The sequence below is a fragment of the Hippopotamus amphibius genome, chromosome 9 (genome assembly GCF_030028045.1).
Source record: "Hippopotamus amphibius kiboko isolate mHipAmp2 chromosome 9, mHipAmp2.hap2, whole genome shotgun sequence".
NCBI lineage: Eukaryota > Metazoa > Chordata > Mammalia > Artiodactyla > Hippopotamidae > Hippopotamus > Hippopotamus amphibius.
Genome location: NC_080194.1, coordinates 12,139,284 through 12,162,397, shown reverse-complemented (window position 1 = coordinate 12,162,397; position 23,114 = coordinate 12,139,284). Strand labels below are relative to the sequence as shown.

Below are 23,114 nucleotides of genomic sequence, written 5' to 3'. Positions count from 1 at the left end.
GTGGATTCTTAACCACTGTGCCACCGGGGAAGTCCCTGGAGTCTTCCTGATAGATTTCTCCTGTGCTAAAGCCTACTTTTCCTAGTCTTTTAACACTTGGTGGCATACTCAGCAACTCCTAGCAAATCTTTGGAAACAGATTAATGCGCATAGGATAAAGGACACAAGTGTGTGATGATATGTCACCCTTCCAGGCAACATGTACATGTAAATAGAGGCCTTCTAGAAATTATTCCTCAAGCCAAAGAACTCTCATTCTCATGATTGGTATTTTGTTCATCGCAGGAGACATTTCCGGCATTAAGAGCACAGCTGGCTGAGCTAACAGCTGTTTCTGATTCCCTTATCCCCTGTCAATTTCCCTACAAAGGTTGCAAAAGCTAATTACTCCTGTTTCCCAGCCTCCTTCCTTTCAGGGGTAGGCAAGGGGCACAGTGCTGCACCGTAAGATGTCGGTGGCAGTCTGTTGAGGGTTTGGAGAGAAACTTTTTGCTTTTCTGATAGAAGCAAAATGTAGCAAAACGTAGATGCTGGTGCCTTCCAACACCTCCTCTCGCCCCCCACCAAGTGCCTTCAACTTGTCACCTAGAGCTGTTTTAGTCATTTGTGGTGGGGAAGGAAAAGGCCAGAAGAACTGCAGAGATGCCAGCCCAGAAATGCCTGAGCCACTGAACCATCACCAGCGGCTGCTTTTGTCCAGGTTTTGTTTAAATGTGTGAAATATAATCTCTGTTTGTGAAACCGCTGTTAACCAGTTGTCTTTCACTGTCAGCTAAAGCATTCCTAAGGGATCCACACATCTTTAAAAACAAACCGCAGTTCCATTTCATGGCTCTGGTTTTACCCAGAACCTTGAAGAGCAGATCCAATATTATAGGAAGGGAAACAAAATAAAAAACCCACACAATTGTAGGGTTTGCCCACAGCATTTCTGAGCATGTGATGTGTCTTTATATAGTTTGTGGTTACTTTAAACAGAATGATAGTAACGTTGAAAAATAGAGGCTACTGTCTAAAGCTCATCATAGGTTCAGAAGTACAATATACAGCATTAAAAATGCTATTGTTTTACTGACAACAAAAATATTTGATAGTGTGCATTTACTCAGAGATTTGGTTACTATTCTTCAGTTTAGTTAAATCCAGTACAAATTCAGTACATAAGACAGGTGTTAGCTGGTCAGGCCTAGTTTTTTTCTTCCTTACTCATCTTTTTTATCTTTCTTTATTGCCTCCCCGCTCCCTCCTTCCATTCCTCTTTTTTTTTTTTTTGTAGACTGTAGTCCCATACCAAAAAAAATAATAATAATGTATAAAGCACATAAAGGTACAACCTAATAAATAATAAGGAAGCAAACATTCAGGTCAAGATCCACATGCTAGAAATCTTCTATTTGTCCCCACAAATCCGCTCTCCATCTGCTGTTGGCCTGAAAGCTGACCTGTGTGGGCCAGTGAGCAACTTTGTCCTCTGGCGATGTCTTGGATCTAGCTGATGGGGAGCCCTTGCAGGAGATCTGAGGGAGAGACAGTAGGAGTAAGGCATCTGCTCCTTTGGCTCCTAATCTCAGGCTGGCTGTGTCTTTCCACTCCTTTTAACTTGGTAGAATCTACTTAATTTTCTGTCCTTCCAGTTCAAGGACCACATCCTCCCCTGTCCCTTCAGGCTCAGCGGTGGTAACAGCTTGGCTGCCATTAGCTCTGGGTTGCAAAACCATCTCCTGGGCTTTCCCTACACCTGCACCTTTGTAATTACTGTTTTTTTAATGAACCCTCCTCAAATTACCTTATTTTGAATAAGCCCTCTGTTTCCCATTGGAACTTTGATACAAACTAGATACCTCACTGTCCAATACAGTAACCACTGGCTGCTTGTGGCTATTTAAATTTTATTTTATTTTATTTTTCAAGTTCTTTATTGGAATATAATTGCTTTATATTTCAATTTTAAATGAAATAAATTTAAATTCTAAAATGAAATAAAATGGAAATTCAGCTCTTTGGTCACACTAGCCATATTTCAAATGCTGAATAGCAACATGTGACTAATGGCTATGGTATTGGCCAGCTCAGACACAGAGAATTTCCATTATCTCAGGAAGTCCTGCTGGACAGCACCGATAGACTATTGAGATCCCCAGACCCCCTTTCTCCATCATGCTTCTTCTGACTTTTACAGTAATCCCATCCTTGCTTTTCTTTATCATTTTATCACCTTTGTAAACTTGCTAAACAATATGTTTTGTTTTGCCTCTTTTCAACTTTAAAATGTAATGTTATAGCATGTATTTTTGTTGCTTGTTTCTTGACTGTTTTGAACACCCACTTGTGTGGTGGGTAGCTGATGTTTGTTCATTGCCATTGCTGTATAGCATTCCATTATACGACTATGTTGCACTTTAAAAAAAACAACCCATCCATTCTGCTGTTGCTGGCTGTTTGTGAACATACACACGTTCCTGGAGTGGAACTGAATGGTTGGGTCCTAGGGTGTGCATTTCTTCCCTTTTAATAGATCATGCCAATCTGTTTTCCAATGTAACTGAACCAACTCACACTCCCATCAGCAGTGCAGGAGAATACCTGTTACCTCACTGCCTCATCAGCACTTGGTATTTTATAATAGATGTTTACATTTCAGCCATTCTGATGAGTATGTAGTAGTATCTCCTTGTGATTTATAAATTGCATTTTTCTGCTTACCAATGAGGTCAGCATCTTTCAGATCAATTTCATTTTTTCCCACATATATGGTTGTGTCTCAGCATCATTATTAAAAATATTGTCCTTTCTCCATGCCCTGTACTGCCACTTCTGTCTAAATCAAGGTCCACATATACATGGTCCTTTTTTTAGGATATCCTTTTCTTATCTATTGGTTTCTTTGTCCATTACTATATCAATTCCATGCTGTTTTATTACCATAGCTTTGATATCAACATATCTTGGTATCTGTTGAAGCAAATCCTTTGTCATTTTTCTTATTTAAGATTGTCTTGGAGATCTTTGGCCCTTTGCATCATCATATATGTTTTAAAATCAGCTTGTCAAGTTCTAAAAACAAAACAACACAAAACAGACTGCCCAAATTTTGTTGAAAGTTTTGGTCAATGAATACGGTATAACTTTCCATTTAATCAGATCTTCTTTAATATACCTCAATACAATTTTATCATTTTTCCTGTAGAAGTCTTATGCCTTTTAAAAACAATTTATTTCTAAGTACTCAATATTATTGATGCTATGGTCTATAGTATCACTTTTCAAATTTCATTTTCTAATTTTTTGGGGGGGTATAGAAATGCTGTTGATTTTTCTGTATGGATTTTGTATCCTAGGAACCTTGCTAAAATCTCTTACTGCCCTAATAATGTGTAAATAGATTATTTTGGATTTTTTCCCATTATTGTATAATCTGAAAATGACATTTTCTTTCTTCTTTTTCAATTGCTGTATTTTCTATTCCTTTTCTTCCTTTATTACACCATCAAGGGCCTCCAACATACCCAACAGCATAAAGCAGAGGTTGTGATAGGAACTGTTTTTGTCTTGTTTCCAACCTCCAGGGGAAAGATTTCACCCACTCACTCAGTTGATTTGCCCTGATACCTTTTATCAGAATAAGGAAGATTTCTTCTATTCCTGGTTTAAGAGTTCTTTATTATTTTTTAAAAAATCATCAGTGGATATTGAATTTTATCAAGTCCCTTTTTTGCATCTGTTGAAATGATCCTATGCTTCCCCCTCTAATTTATTTATACACTAGCCTCAGAAAATAAGTTGCCAGTCTATTTTCTAATACAACTATCTTAAAATAAGCAAAATATGCATCTCTGGGTATATCAGTTCAGGCATTTAAAAATATTTTATTTATTAATTTATAGGCTGCGTTGGACCTTAGTTGCAGTGCAAGGGATCTTTTGTCGCGGCACAGGAGCTTCTTTAGTTGCTATGCACAGGCTTCTCTCTAGTTGCGGAGTGTGGGCTTAGTTCACCCGCGGCATGTGGGATCTTAGTTCCTTGACCAGGGATCGAATCCACATCCCCTGCATTGGAAGGCGGATTCTTAACCACTGGACCACCAGAGAAGTCCCAGTTTAGGCTTTTGATTGCAAAAATAATGTAAGCCAACAAAGGATCTTATTATCTCATTTAATCATAATTTTAGCACAGGTGAATTTAGGCATCCAGTTATGTCGTCAGGACTCTGTTTCTTGCCTTCACTGTCTGTTTTCCTCTGTGTTGGCTTCCCCAAACACCTCTCCACCCCCATCTGGGGCAAGATGACCGCTTTCCCAGCAAAACTGTTATTGTGTCCCATTGGCTGTGATTGGGTCATGTTCCCATCCCTAAGGCCATCACTGTGCCAGTGGAATACAATGACCTGATAGCTTAGGCTTTAGTCATGGGTCCAGTGCTGGAGCTGGGCATCAACTCATCCTGCAGCATGTAGATGGGGGGAAAGGCAGATGTAGGTGACTCTTCAGAGAAAAACTGGAATATAGTTAGCAGAATAAGAACAAAAGGATGTCTCCGACATTAACCTAGATCTTTACTGCTACTCTGCTACATCTTAATTTGCTGGTTTTATTTGGTTTATGCAATTTAATTTAATTTATCAAGTGCTAGGCATTGTGCTAAGTGCTTTAGATGAATTATTCCTGTAATTCTCACAATAGCCCTAGCAAGTGGGTGCAAATATTAGTCACATTTATAAAATATGGGCCACGTGACACAGTTGAAAGGACAGATCTGGGACTGGAACTCAAATATGTTTATCTGTGGGGTCTGAGTTTTTATATTCTTCAACACTGCTTCTCTAATCATCTAACTCTAAAATATAAGGATATTGAAATTGGTGGATCTAATTTTCTAAATGTAAGGCCCTTTACCTCATTTCAACAGCACTTTTGAAATATTATCCTCGAATAACATGTTGTAATTCAACATACTCCAGAGGAATATACAAGTTGAAGGATACACAATTTTTCACATAGGATGTATGTCCACAAGAAAGCTAAATAAAGCAAGGATTAGTAATAGCTTGACCTGTTACATGGCATGGGGCCATTTCTGAATTTAGGTCCCTTGTGAATCAGTTGCTTAATCTCAGAGCTTCACATTAAGGAAGTTGGAACATTGTCTGTTTGGTAACAGTGGCGTAATGAAGATGAAAAGTCCCCGAGGCCATGTAAAATGTCCCTGCCCTCATGCTTTGCATGTTGCTGCTTGAAATGCTAGACTTTGCAGCATTTAGTACCTTGTGGACACCCATGGATCGGATGCTACATTTGTCAATGGGACACACCTTCTCTATTCCCTGGTTGTCAGCTTCTGCAGAGATGCTTTGAAAACCATTATGATTAGAGAATGAAATTCTACTACTGTCTAGTTATCAGCGCACTGCTTCTTTCATCAAGAAAGTCCTACATTAAAAAAAAAAAGCTGTGCTCCAACTAAAATAGACTTTACATCATTCTGCTATATTTCCTGTCTCCAAATCATTGTTTCTGTTATTCGCTAAACCTAGAATGCTGGGAAACTGGGTTAGTTTAGGTTTGCTGGAACAAACTTTGCAAGGTCATAGTTTTTGTTTTTGTTTTGGGGGTGTTTGTTTTTCTACTTTTTTTTTTTTTTTTTTTTTTACTGATGTACCATAAGTACCAGAAATTGTTATCGCACATAATAGGTATCCCACAAAATATACAGCTGAATTATTGGGCTGAGTGTCACAGTCGATTTCAGTTGATTCATCTTCTGGGGGCAACCTCCTTACCTCATCCCGGAGCAGTAAAAGCTCATGAACTGGCACACAACCTTGGCCTCACTTTGAGTAGCCCTGATTTCATCCAGTGTCTCTCTATGTGTGGCTTGGGGACCGGCCACATCAGTCTCATCTATAGTGCTTATTAAAAATTGTAAACTGCCCAGCATGGGATTTTTGAATTGGCCGTTTTTAATGAGTAACCTGGGCTATTTTTATGCATATTAACATTTGAGATCACTGATCAAATCCAACACCTTATTTTATCAGGGAAGGGGGGAAATTCCCTGGCAGTTCAGTGATGAGAACTCCGAGATTTCACTACTGAGGGCCTGAGTTCCATCCCTGGTCAGGGAACTAAGATCCTGCAGGCTGCTCGGCATGGCCCAAAAAAGAAAAAAGAGAGAGAGAGAGAAGAGAAGTAACTTTCTTAGAGTCACACAGTTTCAGGCACTTTGTTGGTTGCCTATTGAGCACTTGTTTCCTCTTCCTCTCTTCCTATTGAGGTATTAAGGTATTGAGGTTTCTGTTTGAGCATATACCCCATCTTTGGAGAGCCCCTTCTTTGGAGAAAGGTGAACATCATTCCAGCCAACTTCAAGAGTGTACCTTGAATGGTATATTCAATCCCCCAGGACACAGAAATTGGTTCAGAGTTAGTCACATGACCCCAACTAGTCCAATGAGGGTGAATGTCAGAACTTCCACTTGGAATGCAAACATTCTTTCTCTTTCTGAATGGCCTGGATGGTCTTCAAGTGTGGAACAATTGCAGCCATTTTGCATCCATGAGGGAAACCAGGTGCAAGATGAAACCAACAAGCAAAAGCAAATAAGAGAAGCAGGCAGTGATGATACCACTGAGCTGTAGAATCAAACCAACCCTGAAATAGGCCCTACTTATTTTATGGGCCTTCCTGTTAGTTATGTGACTGATCATTTCCCTTTATTATTCAGACTGAATAACATGGATCTTCTGTTACATATTTGCAACCAAGTGTGTCCTAACAGATAAAGATGTTCAAGGATGAGAATTTAAGAATTTCAGCTCTCTGTGCTTCAATTTTATCATCAGTAAAATCAACTGATTGAAATATGTCAGAGGATTTTGAATCTATTTTTAGCAGTGAAACCCATTTTTCAAGCAAAGTCTTACATGGAACATGCAAAATATATAAAATACATTTAAAAAAAATCAAGAAATGAGTTCCTCATTTAGTAATCCTCATTATTGGTGGCAAATATTTCATTGTTCGTGAAATCTTTTATTTCCTTGGAGCACAATTTAAAACCCTCCAGTGTAGATAATAAAATATATGTAATCTACTATGTATAGTAAAATAAGAAATATGTAAATATATGTGAAATAGCAGACATTTCTTGCTCTTACTTTGTGCCAGGGATTGTGCTGAGGGCTTTTTTTACACATGGTTTTCTTTTAAATTCACAACTCCATGAAGTAGATACTCGTATTTGACAAGGAGAATGATAACACCTACCTCAAGGGATTCTTGGGAAATTAAACAAGATCCTAGAATGCAGATTGAGTGACCGAGTGGTTTTCCAATTTCGTTTCATTGCACTTGAACCTGGGAAGATGCGCACCTGAAAACCTTGCCTAGCCATGGACTTTATAATTCCAAGTGAGGAAGTTCCCCCTTTCTGCTTAAGTGACCCTTAACTGATACAGATTCTTTCTGAACTTTAACCTCAATATTTTCACCAGTTAAAATAAGATTTGATGTATGCCTCCTCTTTCATTCTTTGCGATATGTCGGTTCTTCCAGTGACAGAAAATAGTACCATCAACAGCAGTACTTTAAGAGGGAAAATAAATACTATATTCACATACACCCTAGAATGTGTGTGCTGAGGTCCTTGTAGTCATGTTACAGATGAGTCACAGAGAGGTCTAACGGCCTCCCCAGCTTGTTAGAGTCTAGAATTGAGACTAAAATCCAAGGATCTCTGATTCCCAGGCCAGCAGTCTTTACACTTCATGCTGCCTCTAATCAACCTGGCTGACCTTGGTCTCTAATAGCCACAGAATTTAGGAAATACGAAAGAAAATCTGAAGGGCATTAAAAGCAAGTGTGTTCTATATATGAATATGTATAACTAAATCACTTTGCTGTAAACCTGAAACTGACACAACATTGTGAATCAACTATACTTCAATACAAAATAAAAAATTTTTAAAAAAAAAGTAAAAAAGAAAAAAAAAGCCACTGTGTTCTGAATTTGACTGGTCAGGACTTCCTATGGCCTTGTGTAGAAAAGAATGTTAGCACTGTGGTCTTCTGTGTACACAGAGTGTGACTGTTTTGTAATCTTATTGTAACCCTTCACGTTGAAAGTTCAAGTACAGAACCACTGAAATATATTTGGTAATTCTCTCTAGCTTTTGCCATTTCTCTATTAGCTGGAAAACTAAAAAAGATGCAATACCCTCAACGTTTTAGATGTTATTTAATTCTCTTGAGTGTTCACTGGCTCCTCTTATGCTTCAACATATGAAATAAACTGGCTAATGTATTACTTGCCTTTGTTTACAAGTTCTCCAAGGTTATTGTAAGTTTTCTGGGGATGAGGCCACCTTTTTATCGAGGACAGCCTTATCATAGTTTGATAACTTCCAAACATTTAAATGTAACCCAGATGTTAGCTCAAGCCTCCCAAGGCACAACCTTGCCAGGATTTCTGCACATTTCTGGTGAAATTTCGTGCTGGCTGGAGCCAGCTCCCACAAGACTCTTGTTCTGGCTTGAGGAATGTGCCTTTGTAGGGACCTGCTCCTAACATTTGCAAAGACCAAGGCAGGGCAGAAATAAGAAGGGGAGCTCACAAAACAGTTGTCTAAATATTTAAACTATTAAATATTAATCTATTAAATAAACTTTGTACTGTCCTCCTACCTTGATCAATATGCCTTCATAATAACGTAGAAAACCAGGTTGAAATTTAGAATGCTTGGACTTCTGGTTCACCCCTGGAAATTGGCAGTGTGGGGAGAACTGGACCCTGCCAACCAACACCCCCCTCCACACCCAGTCCACCCTCCTATTTTCTTCCTGTGCGCCCTCCTCCACCATCTCACAACATGAGGGGGTCTCATGTGCCGCTGTGGACATCCCAACATGTCTAAATTCTGTCCACTTGCCCTCAAATAGCCACTCCTTGGGGCAAACCTTCGTCCTAGTGGCATGCACACCAGCAACATGGGCTGTCGTTCGGAGGATACACCCAGGGACAGAGCTTGTGCAGGTCCTGCATATGGCTGGGATCCTTTGGGCAGGATATTGGAGAGTGGTCTGGGAAGGGGCAGGGCGCAGCCCTCAGACCAGCAGTATCAATATTACCTAGAAGCTTGTAGGAATTGTAGAATCTTAGCCCTCCCTGAAAACCTAACAAGCCCCGCCTGGGGACTTCATTCACACTGCAGTGTGAGTAGCACTGCTTTAGACTGGGCCTTGGAGTCGTGGGCTGGGTCCCTCTGGCCCAAGTTTAAGGGGACTACTGCTTTTTGCTGTTACTCGTCTCTCTCAGTAATGACTCCTATAACAGGGAAGAGCCAAATGTGACTATGTATTGGATCTGTTTCTTTTACTGTAACCTTTGCTTCCCATTGCTTTTGTTCACTAAAAGGTTACCGTCTATACATAATGGCCTGCTTTGGGGAACCCTGCCCCTCTGCCTGAAAGTTAAACCAAAGTGCATTTGTTCAGGAAAACATCCAGACTGCCTTTGTTCAGGAAAACATCCAGACTCTGTCCACCTGTGGATGGCTGCAAGAAAGAAGAAATTAATACATCCCCTCCCCAAGCGAGGCTGGCCATCCCTGGGGATATTTGCAAACCTTATGGCCTTTTTACTTTACTTCCTCATTTCCTCCCCTTCTCTGTGCTATATAAGCAACTGGCATCCAAACCCCGATAAGATGACTTTTTGGAGACACTAGTCTGCCATCTTCTCCATCTGCCAGTTTTCCAAATCAACACATCATCTCTGACTTACTGACCTGTTGTGCAATGAGTGGAGCAAGCTCGGACTCGGTAACACCCTGACATATGACTCAGTCATGTTTTCTTGATTCCTATTATCCTCCAGGAGAAAAAAAAAGTCATTTGTAGAATCAGACATATAATGAAGCTTTGGAGAAAGTGGCAAGGAGGATTACACTGCAGTTATATCCAGCCCATAACAAAATGAAATCAGGTTCTCTTGTTTTTCAAAATTCCCTTGGTGATTTCTAGGACTCTTGCCTACCGACCCCCATACCACTGGACCTTAACAACTTAAAATCCCTTTTCCTTTGCTATGCAGCTAACTCCACTGCCCCCAAGCTCAGCTTCAGGACCCCTTTACTTAACTAAGGACTCGATGTCTTTGCTAAACCCTAGGCTGGGGTTTTTCTCCTCATCACTACCTGCAAGGGGGTGCGGGTGGTATAGGGATAGAATCACTCATAATTCATGGATATAAATTATGCCTCCCCCGAACAATCTTAGCAGACACAAGAGAGCACAGTTAGTTAAGGTTTTAAATACTAATTGTTTCCCCCTCCACTAGGTAAGACTGACTAGAGACTTCTTCAAATTAATCATGCCTTCATGTCTTCATAGCTTGCAATTTTTTTTTTCTTACAATCATTCATCACTAAAGATGCATCTAATTGCTAAAACCTCCTCTTTGTACTGGTGATATGCTCAACTTTTGAATCTCAAATATGTATATGGTTTCCTGCTGTCGTCCTTAATTTTTACTGCGTTTCTAGATGTACTGTTTGTAAATGCCATTGGTGTAGATGGCTTCTTTTCTCACTTCAGAACCAAATGATTCTTTGTTTTCAAGACATTAAAGAGGCACAAAAAGAACCTATGGAGGAAATGTTGATATCTGTTTTCTCATGGAATGAATAGCATCAGTCAGTATTGTTTCTTGGTTCCGTGGGAGAGACTTCTAAGGACAAAGAACTTTGGGGAGCATGTTTTATTCTTTATAAAACTATCCCTTGCCATCCAGATGAATTCAGTTGCTGGGTTCAGAGAGTTTAGAGAATGCATTTGGATAAGAAGAGGAACTTGTGTGTTACAGCTCTGAAATCAAAAGGTCTACATAGCTAACTGTGACTTTAGCCATTAAAAACTGTACTAATCATTTCTGCCGCTCCTGGTGCTGCTTGTGTGCTCGTTCGGTGCGAACCTGGTACCTCTTTTATGAAGCAGCAGCTGAGGAGACTCCGGCGCTCGCCATGGCCGACGAAAAGCCCAAGGAAGGAGTCAAGACTGAGAACAACGATCATATTAATCTGAAGGTGGCGGGGCAGGATGGTTCTGTGGTGCAGTTTAAGATTAAGAGGCATACACCACTTAGTAAACCAATGAAAGCCTATTGTGAACGACAGGGTTTGTCAATGAGGCAGATCAGATTCCAATTTGACGGGCAGCCAATCAATGAAACAGACACACCTGCACAGTTGGAAATGGAGGATGAAGATACAATTGATGTGTTCCAGCAGCAGACAGGAGGTGTCTACTAAAAAGGGAACGTGCTACTTTGCTCCAGAATTCTGTTCCTCCAGACCAAGAAGACATTCTCAATTAGAAAACCGCAATTTGGTTCCATCACATCCTGACTACTGCAGTATAGTTTCTCTATTCTTTCATTTTCCCCTTCCCCATTCCTTTATTGTACATAAAGTAACTGGTGTATGTGCACAAGCATGTTGCATTTTTTTTTTAAACTAAATGGCCAATGGTATTTTGATTGACATCAAATGGAGATGGAATGGGGAAAAATACTGGTTCTGTGAAAATACCCCCTTTTCTCCATTAGTGGCATGCTCATCAGCTCTTATCTTTATATTCCAGTAAGTTACTTTGCTCTCACTGTTTAACAAAAAAAGAACAACATAAAAATTCTTGCATACCTTGTTCGATTGGAGAATTTTAATGTTTTTCATTTATCATTGTAAAACCAAGGACAATTTTATAACTTTTTTGTACGTAGCTGTTACATGTAGGGCAATCTGTCTTTAAGTGGGGATAAATTACTCTAAAAGAAATGAATCCTAGATAGTTTTCCCTTCAAGTCAAGTGTCTTGTTGTTTAAATAAACTTCTTGTTTAAAATGAAAACAAACAAACAAACAAAACTGTACTAATCCATTTGGCACTCCAGACTCAATGCTAATTTAACTCCTGAGAGAAAAGCTCTCTTCAGTGCCATATCTGTGCCCTCTGGTTAAGAATTTTTAGAGTTTCTCACATTTAAATTAAGCAATCAGGAAAGGCACAAAGTTACTAGAGCAAAGGAATTAAGTAAGGCTCTGGAGGAAAGGTACTTAATTTTAAACAAGTGTTACAGTGAAAGAGATTACATAGTAACTGAATAACGACCATTTTATGAAAATGTTAAAGTAGTTTCTTGGAGAGAGCTAGTCTCTGTAGAGGACTCCATTTATTTGTAGAAAATTCCCCCCTTGTCAATGAAGCTTCAAGACAACTCTTGTCACTTCCAATTCCAACCCACTAGAACCATTAAAGTCTCTCCTACACAGAAACTCCAGAGCCGCAACTGTCTTGATATATCAAATGATGTTCTAATAATTTTTCAGTTATGAATTATCACTGCAGAAAAGATATCTGTTCTTATAACCGGCAATGAACTGGTACAAGTGAAAGAGAGTCGTCATTTGACACGAAGACACACCAATCCAGTGGCAACTAAACCTGTTTGCCAAGACTTTAAAGATTATGGTGATTATAAACATGAACATAAATGCCTGCGCGGAAATATCGTTGCATTACTTGGTGTTGGGGCTCGCGGCAGGCCATCCCCAAACTGTCACTTTGGCATGTGGGTGATTTTGAGCATCTGTTATTTGGTCATTCTATCATTTTGGTTATCAAAAATGACCAACTGTCACTTTTGGCATGTGGAAGGCAATCAAGGCTCAACAGACTCAAGAAGAGCTTTTTATCCCTCCCTTCACTGCATTAAAGAATTTAGATGGGGGCTTGTGCCAGAGAGAGAGCTATTAGCAGCGATAACTTTTTTCATCAGGAAGACTTATCTGCATGGGCCAGCAAACATCTGTCTACCAAACATTTGCTTTTCCCATCTTTCTGTGAGTTGCCTTCCTCCTCTTCCCAGTGCAGGACCCCTACTCCCTTCTCCTTAGCTCAGGAAGGCATGTGAGCCTCTGTTGCCAGACTGGTAGGGAGCCTCATATTTGGGAGATTCCAGTGTGTATGAAATTGAACGTGTTTTTCTCCTGTTAATCTGTTTTATGTTAATTTAATTATTAGGCCAGCCAAAGAACCTAGAAGAAAGAAGGAAAAAGTTTTCCTTCCCTACATTGGCTATCCAAAATATGCTTCTATTAAATTTTAAATGTTATCTTTAACATAGAAATACAAAATTTAAAAGTTCTTGAAGAGGATGATTAGGCCTGTAAAAGTAGGTCCATAGACTCTCGGGCTACTTGAGAAACGCTGAAATACTAGGGCATAGCTTTGCACTCACCTATTTACTAAATGCGCTCTCTTTTACTGTGGGGCCTTGGGCAAAATGACCTAACCTCTCTGAGGCAGTTTCTTAATTTTGAAATTGGAAACTATATCTGTCTCATGGGGTTGTTGTGAGAATTAAGCCTAGCGTTGGATATGCCACGCCTGGCACAGTGAGAGAGCTGCAATGCCATGGTAGTGGGAAACACATGGGATTTATAATAAAGAGAATATAAATCAGATCAGGCTTTGTACTTCTGGTCGTGTGACCTTGGGCAACTGACAAATGCAAGCTTTGTTCTCCTTGTCCATGAGAGAGGAGTGTTATCAGTATCTTTCCCAACTGGATTGACAGCCTGTAGAAGTGACTCCAATGCTGGGCATGTGATAGATTCCTTTACTCTTTACTTCTTTCCCATCTCCCCACTTCTCTTTCTTTGCTCCCTCCAACCCCACTACCCCTGCAAAATATACTTTCTGGGTGTTGCCTAAATTCCTTAGAAGCATTCAATACTTTGTATCAATAGTGTTTTTCCTGGGTCTTCTTTTTCTGATGAATTTTTTTGGATGATAACTAGAACATTAACTACCTAACAATTCTCTTATGAACAGTTGTCAACTACTCTACCTGGTACATGAAGCTAAAGGGCATTGAACCTACTGGGTGCCTGAAAGAAGAAGAAAGAAACAGGAAACTTTACTTGCCTTTCCACTCCTAAATATATTTCACAAATTTTCCTCAGTCTAGCATATTTTAAAAATCACCATTACATACTGACTTGTAAGTCACTTCATTAACTAGTTACCTCTGAATAGTTTGACTGTTTTAACACAATAAAGTACTCAAGAATTACTTGCTTAGTTAAAAATACATCTTAAAGAAAAAAATCACTGTTGCAAAGGTTATGATTTCCTTTTGGAAATCTGAAAAGCCAACTTAAAGGAATATTACATGTTTATGAAATGTAAGCTTTGATGGACTTCACTGAAACATGTAAAATAAGAGATTAATGCCATTATTTAATATTTATCCTTTCAATCGATCAATCAAAGTTATATGTGGAATACTTCTCATGTGATCAGCTTTCTGCTGGACTTTGGTTTTAAAAAGAGAGAATGTTTCATGGAAAACAAATTCATGTCACAACTGTACTTTAGCAGCTGGCAAATATACAAGGCAAACAACATATCGCTTTTGCAATATGGCCAGGAGTCAATGGTCATTGATTTCCTCTGTATGTCAACAGATATTTAATGGTATAAGGATTCTAAAATGTGAAACCAGGCTTTTTGTGTGTGTGGGGAAGGAAAGTAAACATCATCAAAGAGGAAAAGTTTGGGAGTCTGTAGAGCTGGGTCCTAGTCCTGTTTTCTAACTAGTTTTGAACTGCAGATACACAGATATAATAATCTATGAGGACCTCAGATATTTATTTTTTTCCAGTCTTATTGAGGTATAATTGGCAAATAAAGATTGTATATACTTAGGGTGTACACAGTGCTGATTTAATATATGTGCATGTTATGAAATGATGACCACAGTCAAGCTAATTTACACATCCATCACCTAACATAGTTGCCATTTTTTGTGTGTGATGAGAATACCCAAGATCTACTCTTTTAACAAATTTCAAGTGTATAATACAGTATGATTAACTATAGCCACCATGATGCACATTAGATCTCTCAAATTTAATCATCTTATAACTGAAAGTGTGTACGCTTTGACCAACATCTCCTCATCTCCTCCACCCCTCCGCCCCTGACAACCCCACTCTATGCTGTGGTTCAATGAGTTTGACTTTTTTAGATTCCACACATCAGTGACATCATACAGTATTTGTCTTTCTGTGTCTGACTTGTTTCACTTAGCTTACTGTCCTCCAGCTTCACCCATGTTGTTGGAAATGGCAGGATTTCCCTTTTTGTGTGTGTGTGTTTTTACACAGAGGTGATAATATTTCATTCTCTGTGTGTGGGTGTGTGTATGCATACACCATATTTTCTTGATCTATTCATCTGTTGACAGATATTTAGCTTATTTCCATATCTTGGCTGTTGTAAATAATGCTACAATGAACATGGGGTTGCAGATATCTTTTGGCGATACCAATTTCATTTCCTTTGGATATATACCTACGAGTGGGATTGCTGGATAATATAAGAGTTCTATTTTTGATAATTTGAGGACCCTCCATACTATTTTCCATAATGGCTATACCAATTTACATTCCCACTAACAGTGTACAGGGGTTCCCTTTTCCACACATCCTTGTCAACACTTATTGCTTCTCTTTTTGAAGATAGTCATCCTAAAAGGTATAAAGTGACATCCTATTGTGGTTTTGATGTTCACTTCCCTGATGATTAGTGATGTGGAGCACCTCTTTGTATACCTGTTGGCTATTTGTAGGTTTTCTTTGGAAAAAATATCTATTCATGTCCTTTGTCCATTTTTTAATTGGCTTATTTGGTTTTTGATTGTTTTGGGGGGGCTTTTTTTGCTATTGAGTAGTAGGAGTTTCTTATACATTTTGGATATTAACCCCCCCCCCTTTTTTTTTTGCAGACTCATATACCCACTTTCAATCAGTTTATTTAATAAATATTAGAAAAAAAAAGGGAATCGTGATGAATTGGAGATTATCTAAAAAAATACCAGAAGAATAAAGGCTCTAGGAACCATGTTATCTAAATGGTTAGAAAATGAGAGATAAGTCTGATAAAAGAGCCACCACATTACATGAAAAATTAATGTTGAAGGTGATAAGGAAGAAAATTAACTCTGAATTGAAATAAAGATTTTTGATGGAGTTATTCAAGAATGGAAAAAAATTGTGTCCTAAAGTAGTAATCTTCCTTTCAAAGAAAGCATTCAAACAGGGGCTAGGTGACCATCTCAAAGTCATGTTATAGATGTTGTAATTCTAGCATTTTCCTCACATTTAGAATGAAGTATAAGTAATCCTAAAAACTAAGTGAAACACTACTTAAACACTATAGGATGCCCACTAGACTTTTCTTAGAAATTATTTAGAAAAAATTAGATCTTAACTTTACACTTACTGTGAATTTTAACCCCTTATTTTTTTAAATTTTTATTTATTTATTTATTGGCTGCTTTGCATCTTCATTGCTGTGCTCAGGCTTTCTCTAGTTGCAGTGAGCCAGGCTACTCTTCATTGTGGTGTGTGGGCTTCTCATTGCACTGGCTTCTCATGTTGTGGAGCATGGGCTCTTGGCGCTTGGGCTTCAGTAGTTGCAGCACATGGGCTCAGTAGTTGTGGCTCACAGGCTTTAGAGTGCAGACTCAGTAGGTGTGGCACATGGGCTTAGTTGCTCCTCGGCATATGGGATCTTCCCGGACCAAGGATGGAACCCGTGTCCCCTGAACTGACAAAGTGCAGCCCAGCTCCACCCCCAGGGATTCTTAACCACTGCACCATCAGGCAGATCCCTTAACCCCTTATTTTTAGACAAGATTGGGCGCGTTCAGGGTGGTATGGCCATAGACTATCCCTTATTCTTAAATTGGTAATTTGAGGAAGTTGGGTGGTTCCTTCCAGCTCAGTCAATTGTCCTTTGGGAACAGTTGATTTTGGTTAATTCCTGAAACTGTGATCTTGCTAACTTGAGAAGGTGATAGGTGATAGGGTCCATAGGGCAGGGATCGTCACAATTTATGAACTGCTGAACCCCAGAGCCTACCCAGGTCAATACCCAATGAAAATCTGCTGAATGTTGAACAGCTGAGGACTTACTAGCTGGCAGAATTCTATTTTCAACTTGGAGCTAGCTCTACTTACAGCTTTTAAAGCTGTAAATCTAAAAGTTAATAATTAGTGCATATTTGGGGGAACCACAAAGGGAATTAAATTCTGCAATGACAGCTTCCATTGATGTAAGGGATGAAGATTCCAATACTCCAGCCTACCATCTACAGGGTGGATCATTTTATGACTTATACTGAAAGCTCCATACGTTAAACAAAGGTCTTTTCTCAATGGAACAGATGTCTATTGAATTAATGTCCCACTTAACAATAACTGACTTCTCCAGTGGATCCTGATGCTCTTTCTTCCCCTTCCCCCGGCACCTACCACCATCACCACTCCCATGCCAGCGGCAGTTTCCTGTGGGTCCAGATATAAGATTGAGCCCCAGGAAAAATTAAGTAAAGGCAGGGATTGTGTTATTGGTGCGCCCTGCTCTCAAACTGACAAAGTGCAGCCTCAGCTCCACCCCCAGGGAGCCAGTTTAACTGGATGTTCTATAATAAGGCTGCCCAGTGGGCTGGTCGCATTCCAGAAGGGTGGGGAGAGTTACAAAATCCATCCCTGCCCAGCCAGCAAGCAGCAGAGTGTTGTTTTCCCCCCTAAACTCCGTTCTCAAAAATATGAGAACTTCTGCCCTCAGTATTTAATAACATTGTTTTGTCCACAATTTTCTGTTTTAGAGCTCAAAACATTCATTCACTTATCTTTGAGGCTGGTCACATATTTGTAATTGTTTTAGTTCCTAGCCAGTGGAAATTTGGAAACCGTTGTTGTAATTTTCCAAGGAAGCTTGCCTCATCATAATCACATTCTATTTTAAATGATGTTTGGCAATGTTGAGGTTGAGAGTTCCAATATGGGTATTAATTTCTCAAAAAATAAGTCATAATTAGATATAATTTTTTTCCTTCTTTATTTTTCTGTTATGTGCCTTCAGAAGTGAGGTTCAGCATCATGGAACTTGGCTTCCATTAGCATTCGCATGGACTATACTGATATCTAATTAGCTAACTTCCAAAGTGACTTGAAGACAGCTGTTATTACTTTTCATAAGCAAATTACACATTAAAGAATTCTGATATTAGTAATATTCTTAGTTCTTCTGTTTGGATGGTTCCCTTAGCAGATGTGGAAACCATATTCTAAAAGAGTTAAATACTGATTTCCTGCAGACCACATTGCTGGGAGATGGCAGAATTAAAACCCAATTTTCCAAATCAGTGCCCATTTCTCTATACCAATGATTCTCAATGTGTGGTCCAGAAAATTCTGTTTGTTCCCAAGGCCCTGTCAGGAGGTTGATGAAGTTGAAATTATCTTAATAGTGTTAATTTGCCTTTTTCACTCTCATTCTCTCATGGGTGTACAGTGGAGTGTTCCAAAAGTTATATAATGTGATATTGCAATGGATGGAATGTGAAAGCAGATTTGAGAATCCAATTGTTTTCTATGTCAGACATTAAAGCGTTTGCAAAAATGTAGAACATATTCTCACTAATTTTTTGGAAAATATTTTTTATAACAATATGTCATTTATGTTAACATGCATCGGGCATATTTTTTTATTTTAAAATAAATATTTAAATATTTAAAATTTCTAAGTTATAATTTCTAATCATATATATACCCATATATATGTGTATATATATATATACATATATATATGTATATTCCAACATTAACAAAAAAAAAGCTCTTTGGAGTCCTCAATAATTTTTTAAGAGTGTAAATAGGTTCTAAGGTCAAAAGTTTGGGAACTATTGCCCTACACCATGCTGGCTGGACAAGTACTGAGCAACACAGGGCTGTAACATCTCCAGAAAGCGTCCTTAAAGATGCATCATATTGAAGTAAGCCAGACAGAGAAAGACAAATCTCATATGATATCACTTACATGTGCAATCTAAAAAAAAAAAATGGTACTAGTGAATTTATTTACAAAACAGAAGTAGAGTCACAGACATAGAAAACAAACTTATGGTTACCAAAGGGGAAAGAAGCAGGAGGGATAAATGAGTAGCTTGGGATTAAGATAGACACACAACTATGTATAAAATATATACCCAACAAGGACCTAGTATATAGCACACACAAAAAAGATAAAATGCATCACATTGTTTTGCTTTTTATGAGTTGTTTCAGTCAGAATCCCTGCAAAAAAACAGCACACTCTGAAGGGACAATTATGGAAATTTTCATGAAGGGACTATACGAAAAGACTGAAGCACTTGTGACTGTCAGGTAGGCTGTGCCATTCTTGGGTCTAAAGAGGCAAAGAAAAAGAGTGGTTTCTGGAACTACCTATACCTGTAGCTGTAGGAAACGGCTGCTTCCAAGGAATCAAGGAATCATGGCAGGGTAGGCAGGCACTCAGCTTGGTAGGAGTAGATCCAAAATCTGTGTGATTCAAAGTTTATATAATTTGCACTGCCTCTTTAAGGAAAAGAACACATACTTAGGCACAAAAATCAACCTTTATTCACAATGCGAAAAGAAATCACAGCTTACAAACTTGAATAATCTGACAAGTACCATACACATCACAAAATCCTCCAAAATAGTATAATATTTTATTAAGATTGCCTGACACACATCTCTAAAATACTTTTTTTTTTTTTTTTTTTTGCATTTTGACTGCATGCTTTTTGGTCACCTCTCTATATACCAAAAAAAGTTCATAATTTTCAATAGGGGGAATAGAAAGGTAATTCAGTCTTCCCTCTAGCATAGTTTATCAAAATTTGTGTTTGTTATCAATAGTTTAGAAAAGTTTCATTTCAACTTCATACCTTACTACTGGTAATGCCATTTAAAAATACATGAATTATTGGGAATTCCTTGGCTGTCCAGTGGTTAGGACTTCGCACTTTCATTGCCATGGCCCGGGTTCAACCCCTGGTCAGAGAACTAAGATCCTTCAAGCTGCACAGTGTGGCAAAAAAAAAAAAAAAGAAAGAAAAAGAAAGAAAGAAAAAGAAAGAAAGAAAGAAAGAAAGAAAGAAAGAAAGAAAGAAAGAAAGAAAGAAAAAGAAAAAGAAAGAAAGAAAAAATCACAAATTGTTGTCAAATTTGGGGAAATCAATACTAACTGGCTTTCATATAGGAGTTGAAGATTTCAGGGCATTTCCCATGTTATTCTGTGGTGGCTACTCCTAAACGCTCTTTGAACTGATGCTATGCGTTGATAGTAACCATTGGTACTGTGACGCTGTATTGTGAATTTTGTTATTTTCATCAGTCTCATCATTTTTTAAATATTAAACCAGCAAGAAACTAATAAGAACCTAAGCAAATGTGAGTAGGCAAGACCACTTCCAGCCAAGGGAAGGGCATGAAGCAGTGCAAGGGTTCAGCAAAGTCAAGAACCCTACCTTAGTGGAGTGAGGCGTGCAGGTAAGGCAGTGGAGGGAGATAAAGTCCGAGTGACAGGACAACAGAGTGTGCTGGAGTTTGATGGGGGAGGTGAGAAAAGAGTGTCAAATGTTGGCAAGAGGCTGAGGATGGGCTGCGGTGCCTTTAGATAGAGTAATCAAAGGCTCAGTGATGCTCACCAGACAGAGAAAAGGCCGCACAGACACTTAGAGTCAGACATAACTCTGCCACTCTCTAGCCTGTGAAACTTTATGAACACTAACTAACTATACATGAAAGAGACTGCAAGTCACTTAATTGTATTCCACTAAACCCAGCTAAATGAATCTCCAACTCAATGTCTCCTTAGTGGGATGCCAAAAATAATCACAGTTGTTGCAATGACACCTGATAAGAGAGGTAGTGTGATGGAGGGGAGTTCAGAATCGAAAGAGACATTGGTTCTATTCAATTGTGGTTAAATATGTCACTCTAATTTTATGAAAACACATTGCACGTAAGCACATTGTGAGGACTCCTCCCAGAAGTTTGGGAAGAACATGTGTAAATGAGGAACTCTAAAATTTAAGCTTCGTTAACTTCATGGTAAATCTGATTTTGGAGCTGATGTAATGAATACTTGGCCCCTCTCTCCTCATAAGTGCTTATCTCATGCCAACCCACCATTGGCTGAACTCAACAAGAAGGCAGGATATCGTGGGGCCAAGTGGATGATAAAAATCAAGATTCCTGGAGTACAGATTAGGATCCAGAAGGATGGAGAGGGGATCTGAAGGAGCAAACAAAAAAATGCCTACTCTTCAAGAGAAACAGATAAACTAAGTGATGATCTGGAGAGAGATTGCATTTGAGCCAACCCATGGTGAAAACTACAAAGTATCAAAAGCCCTACTACTGAGCAGCTGAGGTCCAGGAAAAAAAGCACCTTTAAAATAAGGAGAGATATGCATGACTGAGTACAGCAGATGAGATTTACATAGGACCACTGGAGAAATCATGTACGTTATTAAATACTTGAAAGTTCTCTATGGGCTGTATGTTTTTCTTTCTTATTTTAGGGTTTTCTAATAGGTCTGGTGATCATAATATGACTTGGCAAAAATTTTTGGTAGCCCTCCTTAGCTCCTTTCACATAATTTAAACCTGAAAGACTTATTCTCATGCAAATAATGTTATAAACAGTGGTTAGATTTACAGTTCTAGCCACAAAAATTATTTTTCATACAAATGTGACTAAACTAGAGTCTTAACAGTATGCTAACATTTCAAAGACAAGCTCAAGCATAAAAAGTGATATGAACCCAGAAGTAAAAGAGCAACAGCCTGTCTGGAATAGGTCAGTCCCTGACCATACAAGGATGGAAACTACTGAGGGAAGGGAAGAACTGGAGAATAAATGTGAAGCCCTATGCAGGGGAGGTTCACATAGTGGAAGAAAGACCTATGATGGTGGCCTCAGGATGAGAAGTTCTAGGAGTACAGATCTTTGTTGAGGTCTAGGAGTCCCATTTTTTTTTTTTCAGCTTTATTGTGCCAAGGCAATTGTCTCAAACTCTGTAGACAATCTCTCTAGGTGGGGACAAGCAAGTCCTCCTTTCACACATTACCTAATTAAGCATCTTGACATGAATAAAATACCAATTGAAGATATTTTCATAGAATAAGCCATAGAACTTCTTTGGATTTTTGAACTCTTGAGCAATTTTCTTCTGGAATATCACAAAGTATATTCTGTTATTTCCTTATTAAAATGCACTTTCCCAACATCTCAAAAATTATACCCATTAACTTGTTGAAGACATTTTCTAAACTCTATGCCAGCATCTCTATTAATAAGCAGTGGGTTTGAGCATCTTAGTTAATTTAGTTAATTATTCTACATCAGGAGCAAGCCAACCTTTTGTCGCTTGTTTATACTCTGCCGTGGTGGGGAGACTTCATTGACTTTTACTGTCTTTTTGTTGTGGAGATTAACTGATATAATCTGGCAAACATCAGCAGCGCCTGTCACATAGTAGACACTCGAATAGGGGGAGCAAAAAGGCTGAATTTTCTTCCTGTGTATTTTAGACTATTAAGATCATTTATAACTTGTCAACGTTTTGCTTCTCTGTGTTTTTTAAAAGGCACGTTTTTCTCTGCGTAATCTGTGGCAAAGGAAAAATAACGCAGCACTTGAGAGGATGACTGCTGGTTATCCTTAAATGCAGAATCAGTGTTTGCATTTATTCCAAATTCTATCAGTCCTTCAGGTGTACACAACATTAACATTAGGGTATGGCAAAACTTTATTTTGCACAGAGGAACTCAGTCCAGGATTTCTGATTATTTTTTAAGAGCAGAGAGCATATTCACAGAGTTCAAAACCCCACCCAGCAGGGCCTACGCGATGCCTCAACAAAACTGGCAGGCCACCAACAGCCGCCTCCCAGGGCACCCTGAAAGATGCTGATAAGCTGAGGCAAGAGTCACGTCCGGGTCCTCGCGGGCCCAGCCCTAGGTTCATTAATCCCGGGCTTTGGGGGTCGGAGGCGCGGAGCTCCGCTCCTTTCCCCACCCCTCCCCAATCTCTCCGCTACAGGAGTCCCTGCTCCTCGCCCCTATTTGGCTTCCAATCCCATCTCTCCTGGCGCCCGAGAGACCAGTCAGGAGGCGACCCTGCTAAGGGGGCGGGGCGAGGGGCGGAGCCGAG

At 39.1% G+C, this 23,114-nt stretch overlaps 1 protein-coding gene across 1 annotated transcript; it reads left to right on the top strand.

Moving 5' to 3' along the window:
- Positions 1-11,000: 11,000 nt before the first annotated feature.
- Positions 11,001-11,877, top strand: LOC130861332 (small ubiquitin-related modifier 2-like). Its single transcript, XM_057750127.1, has one exon. The coding sequence runs from the start codon at positions 11,016-11,018 to the stop codon at positions 11,301-11,303; it is 288 nt and encodes a 95-aa protein (XP_057606110.1). The 5' UTR covers positions 11,001-11,015; the 3' UTR covers positions 11,304-11,877.
- The last annotated feature ends 11,237 nt before the right edge of the window (positions 11,878-23,114 follow it).